Source organism: Nasonia vitripennis, chromosome 5 (genome assembly GCF_009193385.2).
Source record: "Nasonia vitripennis strain AsymCx chromosome 5, Nvit_psr_1.1, whole genome shotgun sequence".
NCBI lineage: Eukaryota > Metazoa > Arthropoda > Insecta > Hymenoptera > Pteromalidae > Nasonia > Nasonia vitripennis.
Genome location: NC_045761.1, coordinates 376408 through 391405, shown reverse-complemented (window position 1 = coordinate 391405; position 14998 = coordinate 376408). Strand labels below are relative to the sequence as shown.

The 14998-nt window shown below is 49.0% G+C and overlaps 3 protein-coding genes across 8 annotated transcripts; 2 read left to right on the top strand and 1 right to left on the bottom strand.

The window, feature by feature from the left end:
- Positions 1–182: 182 nt before the first annotated feature.
- On the bottom strand, positions 183–10243 carry LOC100119686 (60S ribosomal protein L23a). Its single transcript, XM_016986873.3, has 6 exons — positions 10030–10243; positions 1943–2029; positions 1742–1866; positions 1032–1351; positions 696–823; positions 183–509 (listed from the first exon to the last, which is right to left on the bottom strand). Exons 3-6 carry the CDS (start codon positions 1773–1775, stop codon positions 248–250), a joined length of 744 nt encoding a protein of 247 aa, XP_016842362.1. The 5' UTR covers positions 1776–1866; positions 1943–2029; positions 10030–10243; the 3' UTR covers positions 183–247.
- LOC103315339 (ras-related protein Rab-34) lies at positions 2104–4528 on the top strand. The gene is made up of 7 exons (XM_031932216.2): positions 2104–2534; positions 2739–2905; positions 2992–3093; positions 3215–3279; positions 3364–3494; positions 3584–3791; positions 4213–4528. The coding sequence occupies exons 1-7, from the start codon at positions 2472–2474 to the stop codon at positions 4284–4286; spliced, it is 810 nt and encodes a 269-aa protein (XP_031788076.1). The 5' UTR covers positions 2104–2471; the 3' UTR covers positions 4287–4528.
- LOC100121805 (cytochrome P450 reductase) lies at positions 4655–14933 on the top strand. Of its 6 annotated transcripts, none has more exons than XM_031932181.2 (11): positions 4655–4960; positions 10694–10905; positions 10987–11179; positions 11250–11399; positions 12038–12162; positions 12242–12430; positions 12517–12755; positions 12854–13185; positions 13271–13532; positions 13641–13869; positions 13955–14933. In XM_031932181.2, the coding sequence occupies exons 2-11, from the start codon at positions 10727–10729 to the stop codon at positions 14097–14099; spliced, it is 2043 nt and encodes a 680-aa protein (XP_031788041.1). In that variant the 5' UTR covers positions 4655–4960; positions 10694–10726; the 3' UTR covers positions 14100–14933. The 6 variants fall into 6 exon arrangements, with proteins under 6 accessions (XP_031788041.1, XP_008201759.1, XP_031788042.1 ...); XM_008203537.4 differs by lacking the exon at positions 4655–4960 and adding an exon at positions 8250–8429; XM_032600152.1 differs by lacking the exon at positions 4655–4960 and adding an exon at positions 8252–8446.
- The last annotated feature ends 65 nt before the right edge of the window (positions 14934–14998 follow it).

Genomic DNA, 14998 nt, shown 5'->3' with positions numbered 1-14998 from the left:
TTTCGGCTTTTTTGCAAGACAAGTTATTTCGATTATTTTCTTTTAACTGTTGGCGATTGATAAACTCATAAACTAGAAAAACGAAATCAGTATAAAATATTCTATTCTCCTGATCTTGTTGCTTAAATCAATTCTTAATAATGATGTTACAGAGATAGGATAGAAAAATTAAAAGCAATTTGTACCTGTAAAGGATTTATTTATCAGGTGATTTTTTTTAATTTTTATACAAGTAGATTATAAACACTTATATGATGCCGATTTTGTTGGCAACGTCAAGAGCATCGTAATCTCTTGTCAGGCGAACGTAAGCCTTCTTTTTGCCGTCAGGCCTGATGAGGGTGTTTACTTTCAGGACGTCAACGTCGTACAGCTTCTTAACTGAAGACTTGATGTGGTATTTGTTCGCACGCGTATGTACAATGAACACCAGAGTGTTGTTGTCTTCAATCTTCTTCATGGCTGCTTCAGTCGTCAGAGGGAATTTGATGATGTTGACTGCATCCATGCTGTGAAAAGAAAATTCAGATCGTTTAGAAAGGAGCAATATATTATGTGATAAGCAAATCTTATGGTAGTAAAATTCAGGATGTAGTTGTTTTCAATTTGAATTCAAAGAGATTCCCATATTTTTCATCACATTATGAAACAACTCTATTGTTAAAAATTTTGTTACAATGCTGAAATGAACTTACCGATTCCTGTTGGGTACAGATTTGCGTGGGTACTTGGGGTTCCTTGGTGGCCTGAATGTCTTTGGCCGGTGGAAGTGAACAGAGGTCCTGATTTTCCTCACACGAGATCCCTGGACACCCTTCAGGATCTGTAATAGTCGTATGGTTTTTATGAATTACATCTGTTTGGTTTAAAAATAAGAATTCATGACTGCTACTAGTATGATCAGGAGTGTTAAAAACGTCTTTTCATGGTATTCAAAGAGATTCCCACACAAAATTTCATCATCAAAAACTCTATTAGAGCCAAGCAATTTTCCTCAACGAATGGATATCACAACTAGAGAAAGTCTGTACCTTTTTCTGGGCCTTGAGGGCCTTCTGTACAGGCTGAGCAGCCTTTCCTCCCTTAGGGGTCTTCTTCTGAGCCTGGACATTCTTTTTGGGCTTGGCGGCCGCAGGCTTGGAGGCAGCTTTCTGGGCTGGCTTAGCTGCAGGCTTAGCTGCGGGCTTGGCTGCAGGCTTGGCTGCTGCTGCTACCTTCTTGGCTGCTGCGGGTGCTGGAGCAGGCTTCTTCTCAGAGGGCTTGGTGACTTTGGCAGTCGAAGAAGCAGCGGTTGCTGGCTTCTTCTCAGCCTTCTTCTCCGCTGCTGGCTTCTTCTCGGCGGCCTTACCCGCTGAAAGAACAACGCAATGTAACGCAAGCAGTGTTGAATGTTTTCGTCGAAGTCATTTTGAGGTTAGGTAAGATGTGGATAAAAAAATGCTCATTGTTGATAAAAACGAGGGGAAAAAACAAGGAAATAACGATGCACGAAGAGGCGGAACAGAGTATTTTTGATGCGACGAGCATTGACAAATTAAAAACTTGATAAACAAACGACCATGTGAGCGATGTAAGCAACTGGCCACATGGCCAAACAGGTTATCACTTTTTAAACAACCTTTTTGGATATTTAAACCGCACAAAAACTTTCGGCTCTACGAGGATCTTGTGCATGTTCGACTGACACGTCGATTTTCGGCTTTTCCTGCTTTTTACACTGAGAAAAACACGTTGAAATTACCTGCTTTCTCCGTGGGCTTCGGTTTCGGAGCCATTTTGATGTGAAAAGAGTGTCAGTCCAGAGCACCGGAAACCAGATTGCCTCCGCGACTAGAGCGGTATGACACCACGCGGGTCGTTGAGGCACTGAAATGAACGGAAATAGTACCCGTTATCAACGACGCGGGAAATATTCAAACGAATCACGATAAAAGCTATTTACCGCCGGCGAAGAATCCGCACATCGTGATCGTACAGCTATATTGTCAATGAGACTCCGATGGCCATATTTCTTAGCATCCACACTAGTCTGAAAAATGATAAGCGATAATAGAATAAAAACAAAACACTCGCCGGTGATTTCCTCAGGCGCGTAAAAAAAGCACACACGCCGGGTCGGTCATTTCCCTGCGCTTTCCCCACTCGTGTGCCAGCATACTACTTTGCGAGTAGTAGAGCGATCCGGACGAGTGACCATGCAGTCGCGCACGCACAATGCAACGCGAGTCCCGGTCCCCCCAGCACCGCGTCATTGTGTATTGCGCGAGAGCCGCGTCCATCGCTTGGAAACGTGAAACGCGCGCTCGGCGCTCACTCCGCTCGCAGCACCTGCCGCGGCAACCGGCTACAGTCCGCGTCCTCTGCTCTTCTTTGTCTATTCTTTGTGTGTGTCGCGCGCGTGTTGACATTTTTTACACTTCGGAGAGTTGCCTGATCACTGATGCCGCCGCTCCCGCTGCTTTGGGGCTGATATGCTGGAGAGCCGCTCCGCGATTTACAAGATGATCAACAGCGACGTGAGCAGCGACAGGACGGTAGGTGGACGCGCTCATATTTTACTCGCTCGAGAAAAGTTCGTTGCAAGCTGCATCCTCGCGGAAAAATGCAAATCCGGCGCGCTATTCTTACGCAATTGCATAGTGTATTGTGTAGCTGATGTCGAGCAAAGCCAACATCCTCGAAAGGCGCGTGAAAAGTTTACGCCTGTATGTACCTACAGACGTACATATTTATTTCAGATCCGAAAGTGGCCGGCGCCGTACTCGGAAGAAAAGACGGCCTACCACGAGCGGGACTTCAGCCCGGTGGTGCGCAGGGTCTGCGCTGCGCAACCGCTGCTTCCGCGCATTTCGAAAGTCATTGTGCTCGGCGACGTTGCGGTCGGCAAGACTTCCCTGGTCAATCGGTGAGTGCGTATGTGGCATATATACTTATGCCGCTTCCTTCCGTCGCTCCCTCTATAAATTGCATTGCAACCTCGATATATTCCAGCTTCTGTCACAAGTCCTTCGACAACAACTACAAGGCGACGATCGGCGTGGATTTCGAGGTCGAGCGATTCGACGTACTCGGAGTTCCTTTCAACCTGCAAATGTACGTATTCCCGTCTTCTCCCGATGGAAAGCGAACGAATCCATGGCTAATCGAGAGCCCTAAGTATGCAGCGAATTAATCATTAATCAGGCCGTTTTCTCTCTGTTCTCTCTGCGCGCAGTTGGGACACGGCGGGACAGGAGAGATTCAAGTGCATCGCCGCCTCGTACTACAGGGGAGCGAACGGTAATTACGTACGCCAGTAACCCCCGGCTATTTTTTAATTCCCACTCGCTTCGCACATTCATGCCCCCGTTGTTTGCGCCGCAGTGATAATGATAGTCTTCGACCTGGGCAGCCTGATGTCGCTGCACCACTGCGCCCAGTGGCTCACCGAGGCGAACCGCAGCAACACCGGACCTTACCACATCTTCCTCGTCGGCACCAAGCGGGACCTGCTCGTGAGTAGACGGAATTCCGACGCAATTACGTTATACACATTGTCGTGCTTTATCGAAACGCAGCTGACTGTACGTGTCTCTCGCCCCAGTCGAACCAGGTGTACGAGATCGTGGAGAAGAAGGCGCTGGAGATATCGCGCCGCATGAGGGCCGAGCTGTGGGCCGTTTCCGCCAGGACAGGCGACGGGGTCTCGGAGCTCTTTGCCAGAGTCGCGGCGCTCGCCTTCAACGCCAGTGTCCTCAGAGAGGTGCAGAGCGCCCGACTCGAGCCGATAGCCCTCGGCACCGACTTGATAAGTACGCGCTTTTTCACTTAGCGCTCCCACACTCGTCTCCCTTTTATTTTCCGCTCGCGGAGGTCGTTGACTCGTGAAAAAGGGATTTCTCATGCCACAAAGGGCGCTTATCGCGCGCGGGCCTTCGTGTCAAACGTTGAAAAACACGCGCACGTCCTGCCTTTGAAAATTCGAACGTCTACAGCTACTCTATTGTATTTTGAATCGGTACGCGCGAGAGAATAGCCGCGGGCACTTTGTGTAAAGCCGTATACGTGCGTTCGTCTATCCGAGGCGGATGATGTCACGCGTGGACGCATCGGCCGAGTCTATAGGTATATATTTAACGTGCCTCGTACACCGCACGCGAAGCTTTTGTTCGAAAGCATCGTCTGTGTCATGCCGTCGTGATTTTATTCTCATTTTCGACTCCTCGCTTTCAGGACTCAACCGGGAAACGAAGAAAGTGCGGATGAAGGACCGAAGAATACCCAAGTGCTCGAATTGCCAGAACTGAGCCCGAGTCTCTTCTTTCATATGCGTATACCTACCGACGACAACGAGTTACGAGACGTGCAAATTGCAATGCGCAGATGGAGAGTTCAGCGACAATAAGCAGCTTGCAGGGCTTGTTCTTTTTCACGATTATTTCTATAATGTATATAAAGTATTGTAAATTATATAAGGCATGCGATAACGCAGTATTATAATTGTAGAATAGTAGGCTCGAGAAAATTGAAGGACATTTTTATATTAGTATTTCTCATTGAGTTCTGACCAAATTTACGTCAACTTTAAAACTCGCTCAGCGAACGCGCGCAACATCGATACTCTCGAAGCGCCACGACAGCTGGAACGAGATAACGTGTGCGCGTTCCGCACTCCGCCTCCACAGGAGGCGCTGCCTCTTGCCTCGCTACGGCAATATACATTATACGCGGGCAAGAGCAGAGCACAGCATTAGTTATTAGTTCAGGAGGGGCTGCGCGTCGCCGTCGCAGTGCTCGGACACCCGACTCGCTCCACGGACAGCTCCTGCGCGCGCGCAGCTAGATTATACACTGCACCTGTATAGCTATATATAGCTGTAGAGACTGTAGCACAAGGTACATACACGTGGAAGCCGATCGCAGTTGCACGCGAGGCGCGACGAATGCCAGCAGCTCCAGTGCATCGCCGAAGTATACTTGGGTGAGTTTTTTCTCCGAGTCGCGTTCGTTCCACGTATACACTATTTACGCCGCGATACGAGTACTCGCTCGCTCGCTCGATCGCAGAGTCATCAGACTCCTCTCGCTGATGGAGGCTGAAGGTCTCTTCCGCCACGCCGCGCTGCGTTTAAGTAATTATCATACGCTCGTCTCGATCGGCATCAGCTGTTGCGTCTTGCGTCTTGCGTCTGGCCTTGTACCTTCGAGCCTAGCATAACTCGTATGGTAATTAGTGGTGGCTATACCAGCCCAGAGAGCGTAGAGCGAGAAAGACGCGTCGTCGGCCTCCTTGAGCGACTATGGGCGATATAAAAATTTGTACGATGAAAGAAGCCAGCTATCTCGTATAGGTGCCTACATGTGAGACGCGTTCGGTCATCGGTCTGCGCACGCGCGTGTGGCTGCACTCTATCTATATGCGCCCGGATCGTTTATATGTACAAGTATAGAGCGAGCTCGTCGTCCGGCGAGTGCATGCAACAGGTGAGCCTTTTTGCTCTTGTCCTGCGACGACGCGTCTGCGAGTCAGGGCTATGGGTCCTCAATGTTTTCAAAGCGATATCGGCATTACGTAATAGACTCGACGCCGCGAGCTTTGATTGCATCGTTAATCTCGTCGCTGCTTCCTCGATATTCGACACGTCCGCGCAGAGGAGCACTTACGCCTTGCAGCCGCATCAATTGACCGCGCGCGCGCGCGCGCTCTGACTCATGTGCGAGTCTCGCGCTAGAAAATTTCGCCGCTGCTTTTATTTGTGAAAAATTCGACGCGCCATCGTGTACTTGTTACTTACTAAATTGTTCACCTACAGCGCGAACTGCCTTTTCACGAGAAATAATCGAAATTCTGCCGTTGGCTCGCTCGGGAGCATGAATAATGCAATATTAAGATCAAAGTTCAGGGCAGAAACGTTGATTTCCTTTAGTGACACGGTTTTGACGTGCGATCCCGTGCAGACGCGCGGGCTATCTTATAAATGTGATCGGTCGAATAATGAACTCCCCCCTCTTCAGCATCTGCGTGGCGCATGCGAAATCTCAAGCAGAAAATGTGCGACGAGAAGGCCGATATTCATCTCACAGGCGTGCAACCAAGCTGTCGCCCGGCTCTTATCGCATAATCGAACCGGCCGATGACTTTCTTGAAAACCTCCGGCTCGTTGCAGTGCGCCGCGTCGACTCTCACGGCTAACTTTCCATTTCCACGGCGCGCTCGGAGCTGTTTTTCTTCTTCGACTTTCTCGTCGCGCGCGCGTGTCGCAAAGGGTGGGGTGGGGGGGGGGGGGGTGGAGAAAAAATTGCGCGCTCGTGTCAGTAAGTACTGCTTGGACGCACTTTTGCAGACTCATCTTAATATTCCCGATTACCGTGTATTAAGCTCGTTCTTTCTAACGAGAAGTTCGTGTAACTTGAGAAAATTCGAGACACGAATTCTGCTGCTGTGCGTAATTACCGAAAAAAGAAAGAAATGAAACAGTCATGATGTTGTCGTTAGAGTGTGCTACGTCCTCTCGTGACGTCGCACGACAACGACGTTGCAACGACCGGCACGGCGCTTCTCGTTCGAATTTACGTTGCATAACGTCAAGTTGTCGTCGATAAGAAACTGGAATTCATGCGTAGATTGGCCTCGCATTAGGTCGGACAGCAGGCAATAGCTCGAAATAATTGCAGACTTGCGACTGCTAACTTAAATCCTCTTCGATTCGAACGCTTGATAGAAGAACTGTACGAATGGTTCGCGCGCCGATTTCGCATAAGATAAGCACGTCTCTGTGAGATAAAAGGTATAACGGTAAAAAGAGGAGTCGAATAATAAGAGCTAATTTTAATACTGCGAGAGGTAAGGCGTGCATAAATCCGTCTCCAGGCTGTACGGAGCGCTTCTAAAATTAATCTTTCACGATAACAATACATAAACCTGTATGCACTTCGCGGCGATCCACTTGCGGCAGGTCGCGTCGATCGAGTATGCGCTGCGGAAACAGCGATGTCGAGATGTTATTTGTGTAAATGAGTAGTGACGCAAACGATAGGAAGTTATGTCAGGTACATCACGCTGATGCCGTGTGCGCGCGCGCGCATATACGCGTTTCCGATCTGGCGCAGATTATTTTCCGACATCAATTATTTATCAGGCCGGGCGATCGCGTCCGTTGCGCGTCGGAAGAGCGCTTCGAATTTTGGAAAATTTCGATTGGCCGACTACTAACGCGACGAACTTGAGAATCTTTGAGCAAAAAGCGGTTTTCAATGAAACGCGACCGACGGAAAATAAAAATTCACCACGCAACGTGCGCGCGCGCGCGGCATCGTCTCTCGCTCTTTTCATGGTCACTGTCCTGTTTAAAGGCCAGCGCACGCGCATCGCGGTATCACACGGTGAATTTTAAAAGCACACCTCTCGCGGCTACGCTGCTCGTTCCTTCCAAGTTCGTTATCTGCAATTGTTGCCTCAATCAATCGACGATAAAAGATAGAATCGTCCCAGAAGAAAGGAAAGGTCGATCGATTCGCATGCAGCTAATCTTAGATTGATAAAAAGCAGATCTCGTCACAGTCGCGCACAATGCATGACGCGTCTGCGTATTCACGACGAAAGTTATAAAAGCAATACCTTCCTACGTTCGCTCGAATGACGCGGAAAATCATCGGGTACTTCCTACAGCCGGCCACTTCGTCGCTACACGTACGACACATAGCGCGCATGTGATCCGCAACAGTCGCGGCGGCACCGGATTTGAATATCCACGATTGCGCGTCACCCCCGCCGTCGCTCCGCGCTTGAATATTCATAAGTACGCGCGAGCGGCGAAATTTGTCACGTACACGCGAGGAAAGAGATGCCGGAAAGGTTTCTCCTCGGACGGAAAATATCGCCGCTCGGCCGTCTAATTTTCGACAGCGATTGCTTTCCTCCTCGCACTCGCGAGTGTATATACACATACGAGGATGATCTTGCTGCTAAATAACGCATTCCTTCGGCCGAGGCCTTCGCGGCGGCGAAGCTTCTTTCAACGCGCCTGGGGGAAAATCTGGATCAGGGTAAACGCTCTGCCTTCGATGTGAGCCTCGTGAATGCATTAATCGCGCATCGCGATAGCAACGATAGCCGAAAACCGTGAGCAGGTCGCTCTCACACCTGTATGAGCTATTGTTGTTGAATTCGCTAGAGACTCGATCGAGCGTCGCTATAGTTCGCGAGTGCGCGCACGCGCATGACTTGCTCGTTTTCCGCGCTGCGCGCCGCGCCGCGCCGCGCGGCACTTTCAGTTTCGCGCTGCACCTCGCGCGTACCGCGTCTCCTCCACACACTCGTGCGCGTACACCCGGCCGCTCCAGTCCCGAAAAACGCGAGTGCGCGGCTCAGAGCTCCGAATTCTTCAGACACTTTTGAAAGCGTCCTGCCCCGCCGAGGGAGGATTTCAATTCCAGCCATGGATCTGCCGGTGAGTCTTCGCCGAGTGTCAGTGTTCTCGAGATTATACTTTCGTAAAAGGCGAACGAGAAGAATCGAGCGCGCGACAGCCGCGGCGTCGGTGAAAGTGGACGCACCGGTTTCTTCCCGCTCTGTGCGATGCATAAGCCCGCGGTAATGCCCCCCCCCCCTGCGAACGTGACAATTACTCCGTTTTCCCCGGCGCGCGAGCCACCAAAAATAATTGCAGAGTCAGAGCGAGCCCCGAGTGAAATTGCATATGACGCGAGGGAGAAAGAGAGAGAGAGAGAGACGCCGATTTGAAATTGTAATTCCGCTTTAATTGTCTGCGCCGCCCGGCGACAAGTGCTGCTCGCCGACGATTGCGCGAAAGCGAGGCTATTACGGAGGATATATCGGAAAAGATTATCTAGTGGCTTCCTCTCCCGTTACCTATAATGTAAGCTAGCGGTGATTTATCGAGCTGCGCGCGTCGCGGAAAAACACTCTGATTCTCGGAGCCTCATTATCTAGCAGTTTCCTCTCCCGATGCGTAGTTTGTCGTTACGTAATGTAGCTCGCGGTTATCAATCGACCTTGCGAATCCGTCCACTCCTGAAGCACTCCTGTCCGCCCCGTACACTCGTTCCTGCGCTGTTTTTCCTCGAGTGCTCCGAGATACGAATTTGCGCTGATCCGCGAAATGCACTCGAGTCGTCGAACTTGGTATATCGGCCTATCGTCACCGGCTCCCGCCGTGTTCGAGCGTTTAATTGAATGCTTTATCGCTCGTCTATCTACGACGATTCGCTTTATTTAGCGCGTACGATTGGCCCCGACGATTGTTTTCCTCCTCGTAACATATGCGAGCAAGGACACTAGTTTCCGATAAAGCGCGAAGAGTCACGATGACTGCGGCTATACAATCTATAATCTCGAGCCCGATCCTATCGCTATCGCGCCTCTACGTGTGTTCAGCCATAACAAAAGAGAGCGATGCTTGCGCGCGGCTTATTTTCGTCTTCCCTCGCGCCGATACCCAATCATAACATTGTACGGCTCGACTTCACTTGTTTACACCCGTGACAGTGCGACGCTAGTCGGTCTTGTACATATAGTCGCATACATACGCCCGAGTTTCCGCCCGGAGATACGAACCCGCGACGAGTCGGCAATTCGCTCGCTCATCCTACACTTACGCGTCGCGTCGGAAATGGCAAAAAAAAACTCGCCGCACGAGACGTGGCAATGAACGTCGCGCGCGACCTTGATTCGAATGACGATTTACACGCGCGCCAGTGCATCTGTATATACGCTGGAGAAAAAAAACACAGTCGTTTCTGCTGTAAAGTCCGGTAGTTTTAACCGTTCAGTAAGAACAACGGTGTGCCACTGCGGGTAGTTTTGGCGAGTCGCGACTCGTAAAATTGACGCCAGCAAAAACGACCAAACTGATTCGTTAAAACTGCTGAACTCTACGGTAATCTTGGCGAGTCTTCGTACAATGACGGGTTACTGGCGCGAGTTCGGTTAAAATGGCTGTGTTGTTTTTTCAGTGTAGAGTAGCCGCGAGCTTTGAATTGACAGGTGCCGCGGAATTTTTAAAATGCAGATTGCAATCAAGTACGTACTTTGTGCGAGCGTGTGTGAATGAACTCGTGTGCGTGCACGTCTGATCCGAGAGTGCAGGGAAGTCGCAGTAGAGCCGTTTCAAAAAACATGACTGGCAGCTGATCGCGACATAACTATTACACAAAAGGAAAACGCGCGTCGACGCGGCTGCAAAAACAGTATCATTACGCTCGCGGAAGGATTAGACGCGGATGACGATTGCGAAGAAAAACGAATGGAATACCGTCGGTGACATAAGTCACTCCGCGCTTGTTTTCCTCCTGCACGAAAGAATCTTACCCTCTTCCTACTCTCCCGCACGAGCGCGCGAGCGCTGCAGCAGCAGAAGCGAAATACCGGTTCTCTCGTCCACCGGTTTTCTCGTCTCTCTCTCTCATCTCTCCCTTCTCGAAGGATCGTCGCAGGAATTTCGGGACGACGACGATGACGACGGCGACGACGACGACGACGACGACGACGACGACGACGCCTTATGATTAGTTTTCCGACTGCATCTGTTGCATCTTTGAACGAGCGGTCGGCGCGCTTAGGAGAAATTTCGTTATCCCCTATATCCGACGCGGAGAAAAACAGAGAGACTAGAAATCGCTTCCTCGATATATATCGTCCGATGCCGAGCGAGTGACAGGTGATAATCGCGCGTGCTCGACCGATCGGTTTCAGACCGTGGACGCGTCGCTGCCCAAAGCCGTGAGGATGTCCGGCTCCCCTGTGTTGCCCGGTGGCCAGGACTCCGGCGAGATCGTCGACGAGCCGATGTTCAGCACCCTGGACATGATCCTGCTCGGCTTCCTCCTGCTCGTCGCCGCCTGGTGGCTGCTCAAGCGGAACAAGCAGGAGGAGTACACCTCCGCCACCAAGTCCTACACCATACAGTCAGTATACGTGTTTAGCGATAGCTGCGTATCACCGCTGCGTATCCCGATTTGTCAAGTACAAGCAAGTTTCCCTTCCAGGCCGACCTCGTACACGGCGCTCACGCCCTCGGAGAACTCGTTCATCAAGAAGCTCCAGAGCTCCGGGCGCAGCCTGGTCGTCTTCTACGGCAGCCAGACCGGCACCGGCGAGGAGTTCGCCGGCCGACTCGCCAAGGAAGGCATCCGCTACAAGCTCAAGGGCATGGTCGCCGACCCCGAGGAGTGCGACATGGTGAGTTAAGGCTTGTTTGGAGTTGAGTTAATCGGAGGCGCGAGAGTAACTCGGAGCCGTGGCATTTCAGGAGGAGCTGGTCAACATGAAGTCCATACCCAACAGCCTGGCCGTCTTCTGCCTGGCGACCTACGGCGAGGGCGACCCCACCGACAACGCCATGGAGTTCGTCGACTGGCTGAAGAACGGCGACGCCGACCTCAACGGCTTGAATTACGCCGTGAGTTGATTTTTGCTCACTTCGCACGTGGCCTCCTTAAATAGCCACGCGGATCGCATGGCGAATCGAATAACGCTCGAAAACGCGTAGATAATGCGTGTCTACTCTGTGTATCTACGGCCCGCGTCGCGCCCCCTTTCAATCTCCTCGCGAGTCGCGCGGCGCGCAGTCTCAGAAAGTCAGAAGCAGAACAGCTCACAGCACACATAACCTCGCCGTAGTGGCGAGTAGTGCTCAAGTGCGCGAACGTAATCTCGCACGATTTTCAAAGGTTCGCGCGCGACAGATTACGTAAGGCTCGAAGCTGTTTTTTCGAGCAGACTTGCAGAGTCGCGGGGAATGCCGAGCTCAGTAAGAGTCGCAAGAGTCGTTGCGACTCGACGATGAGAGTCGTCAGGTCGCTGGCACGTGCGGCGGCGCGCCGCACGCTCGCCTACTGCTTCGATGGGCAGACGACGAACGCTGCCAGTCTCGCGCTCTGCGCACCATCCGAGGTGCACTTTTTTCCATTTTAATTTTGCCTTGTAATCGTGACTTGCAGAAATTTTAATGCACGAGCGCCGGAGTTTCCCGACTTTTTTTACGACATTTCCGAATCTCGAGCCGATTGTCAAAATAAGGACATCTTTTTGTTCCAGGTGTTCGGACTTGGAAACAAGACCTACGAGCATTACAACGAAGTCGCTCTCTACGTTGATCACAGACTCGAGCAGCTGGGAGCCAATCGCGTTGTGGAGTGCGGTCTTGGAGACGATGATGCAAAGTGAGTAACGTTCCCGAAAGACCGTTCACGCGCGCCAAAACACCGAGAGCGATTAACGAATTTCACCTCCGCTTTGTAGCATCGAAGATGATTTCATCACGTGGAAGGACAAGTTTTGGCCAGCCGTTTGCGAGTACTTCAACATCGAAGGCGCCGGCGAAGACGTTAGCATTCGTCAGTACAAACTCACCGAGCACAATGATATGCCAGCTGACAAGGTTTACAGCGGCGAGATCGCCCGTCTCCACTCGTTCAAGAACCAAAGAGCGTGAGTAAAAATTAATATGCATAGAAAATGCTGACCTATAATCAGATACGAGCTTCATCGCGACGGCGAACGCTTTATGATTGCAGACCGTACGATGCCAAAAATCCCTTCTTGGCACCCGTCAAAATCAACCGCGAGCTCCATGGTCCCACCTCCGAGCGCTCGTGCATGCACATCGAATTCAACATCGAAGGCTCCAAGATGCGCTACGAAGCTGGAGACCATTTGGCTGTCTATCCCGTCAACAGCGCTGAACTGGTCAACAAACTTGGCGCCAAGTGTCAAGTTGATCTCGACACTGTCATCACTTTGACCAACACTGATGGTACAAACTTATTTCAGCTTTTTTGATCATGCGTTGTAGACCTGCTCTCGGTGTGCGTACCAGCCACTAATTTCTTCCTATTCGCGACTATTTTGCAGAGGAGTCTACCAAGAAGCACCCGTTCCCTTGTCCTTGTACCTACCGAACTGCGCTGACGCATTACTTGGACATCACCAGCAACCCTCGTACGCACATTCTCAAAGAACTTGCGGAGTACTGCAGCGATCCCGCTGACAAGGAAAGGCTCAAACTGATGTCTTCCACCACCGCCGAAGGCAAAGCTCTCTTCCAACAGTGGGTCATCCAAGAAAACAGGAATATTGTGCACATTTTGGAGGACGTTCCAAGCTTGAAGCCAGCTCTCGATCACCTTTGCGAGTTGTTGCCAAGACTGCAATGCCGCTACTACTCAATTTCTTCCTCGCCCAAGGTATGTGTATATTTCTATGTTTTTATCTCCTTATCATTGCATAATTGCTCGACACTTTTGATCGATAAAATCCTTCATCTCGCAGTTGCACCCGAACGAAATTCACATCACTGCTGTGGTCGTGGAGTACAAGACTCCAACTGGTAGGATCAATCGAGGTGTAACGACTAGTTGGCTGAAGGAGAAGCATCCTTCGGATCCTCCTTGCCTTGTGCCGATTTTTGTCCGCAAGTCCCAATTCCGCTTGCCATCGCGCACCACTACTCCGGTTGTCATGATCGGACCTGGAACTGGAATAGCGCCGTTCAGAGCATTTATCCAAGAGCGCGATGTCGCTAAAAAAGACGGTATGTATATAGTTGGCTGTTGGATCGATTTTTGGAGACAGCGCGCAAGTACGTTGTACTACATCATTTTGTTTGTTTGTTTATTTGTTTGTTTTTTCAATTTTCCAGGCAAAGAAGTCGGTGACACGATTCTTTACTTTGGTTGCCGAAAGCGCGACGAAGACTTCCTCTATCACGAAGAACTGCAACAATATGTGGATAGTGGAACTCTAACTCTGCACACCGCGTTTAGTAGGGAGCAGGCCAACAAGGTTTATGTGACACATTTGCTAGAGCAGAATAAGGAAGAATTGTGGAGAGTTATCGGGGAAAAGAATGGGCACATCTATGTTTGCGGGTGAGTTTCGTACATTTATTTCTTTCATTCAACTGCTTTCTGTTTATTTTTATTCCAAACATTTATTTTGACTATTTTTTATCAGTGATGCGCGCAACATGGCACGTGACGTACACAACATCCTCTTGAAGGTGGTAATGGAGAAGGGAAACATGACCGAGCTTCAAGCTGCTGACTACATAAAGAGGATGGATTCGCAGAAGCGTTACTCCAGTGACGTATGGAGTTGAATTGCAAAATTTCAGGGAACTGAGAAAAGGCAGAAAGTGTTAGAAATGTTAAAATACAAGAAGGGACTGTACCATTACAATTTTCGCGAGTGCCTGAAAAAAGATATTACTCCTCGCAATTTTCCTTTTTTATATAAATATATTTACAAATATACATCATGTTTATACTTAAGGATTAATATATCTATATGCATAAACGTTTGAATGTGCATATATGATTTTTAAAAACTATATGCACCGGTGCCTGGAAGATCTTGTTGGCTAAATACGTTGTGATAAAGTCGCGTATATGTTGTTAGTTAATTTGATATTTTATTAACTTAGTCGCAAGCAATTGAACATTATAATCAAACGATAAATGCGTCTTCGTGCTCTTAAAAGTTATTATTTAATTCAAATAGAGCCAATGAAGCAACTGTTTTAAGTTCGTTAATACGAGTAGTAGTAAAAGTAAAAAATGTGTTTCAACTTGACGTAGATATATATATTTTTTCGTTTTGGGGGAGTTATATAGTTTTTATAAAATGTCAGAACAATGAAACACAGAGTTTTAGTAATGGTAAATTTTTAGGCAAATTATATTTAATTACTAATTTATATATTATAATTATGTTAGGTCAACATCAAATATTATATAGATGTACAAATGTCATTTGCTATATACCATGTACATTTTTACTTACATAATATGAATGGATAGATGACTTTTTTACGTGTGTAAAAAGTTGTTATTATATTATATTATATAAAGAAAAGAAAACGATCATTGTGTGCCGTAATTTCATATCATTATATAATAATTATAATAAAATTAATAAAAAATGTTTTTAAAAATATTTTCTTCATTTGATTTATCTCTTTATTCCTTGCAATCGTACATTAAAAAAGGTTAAATAATT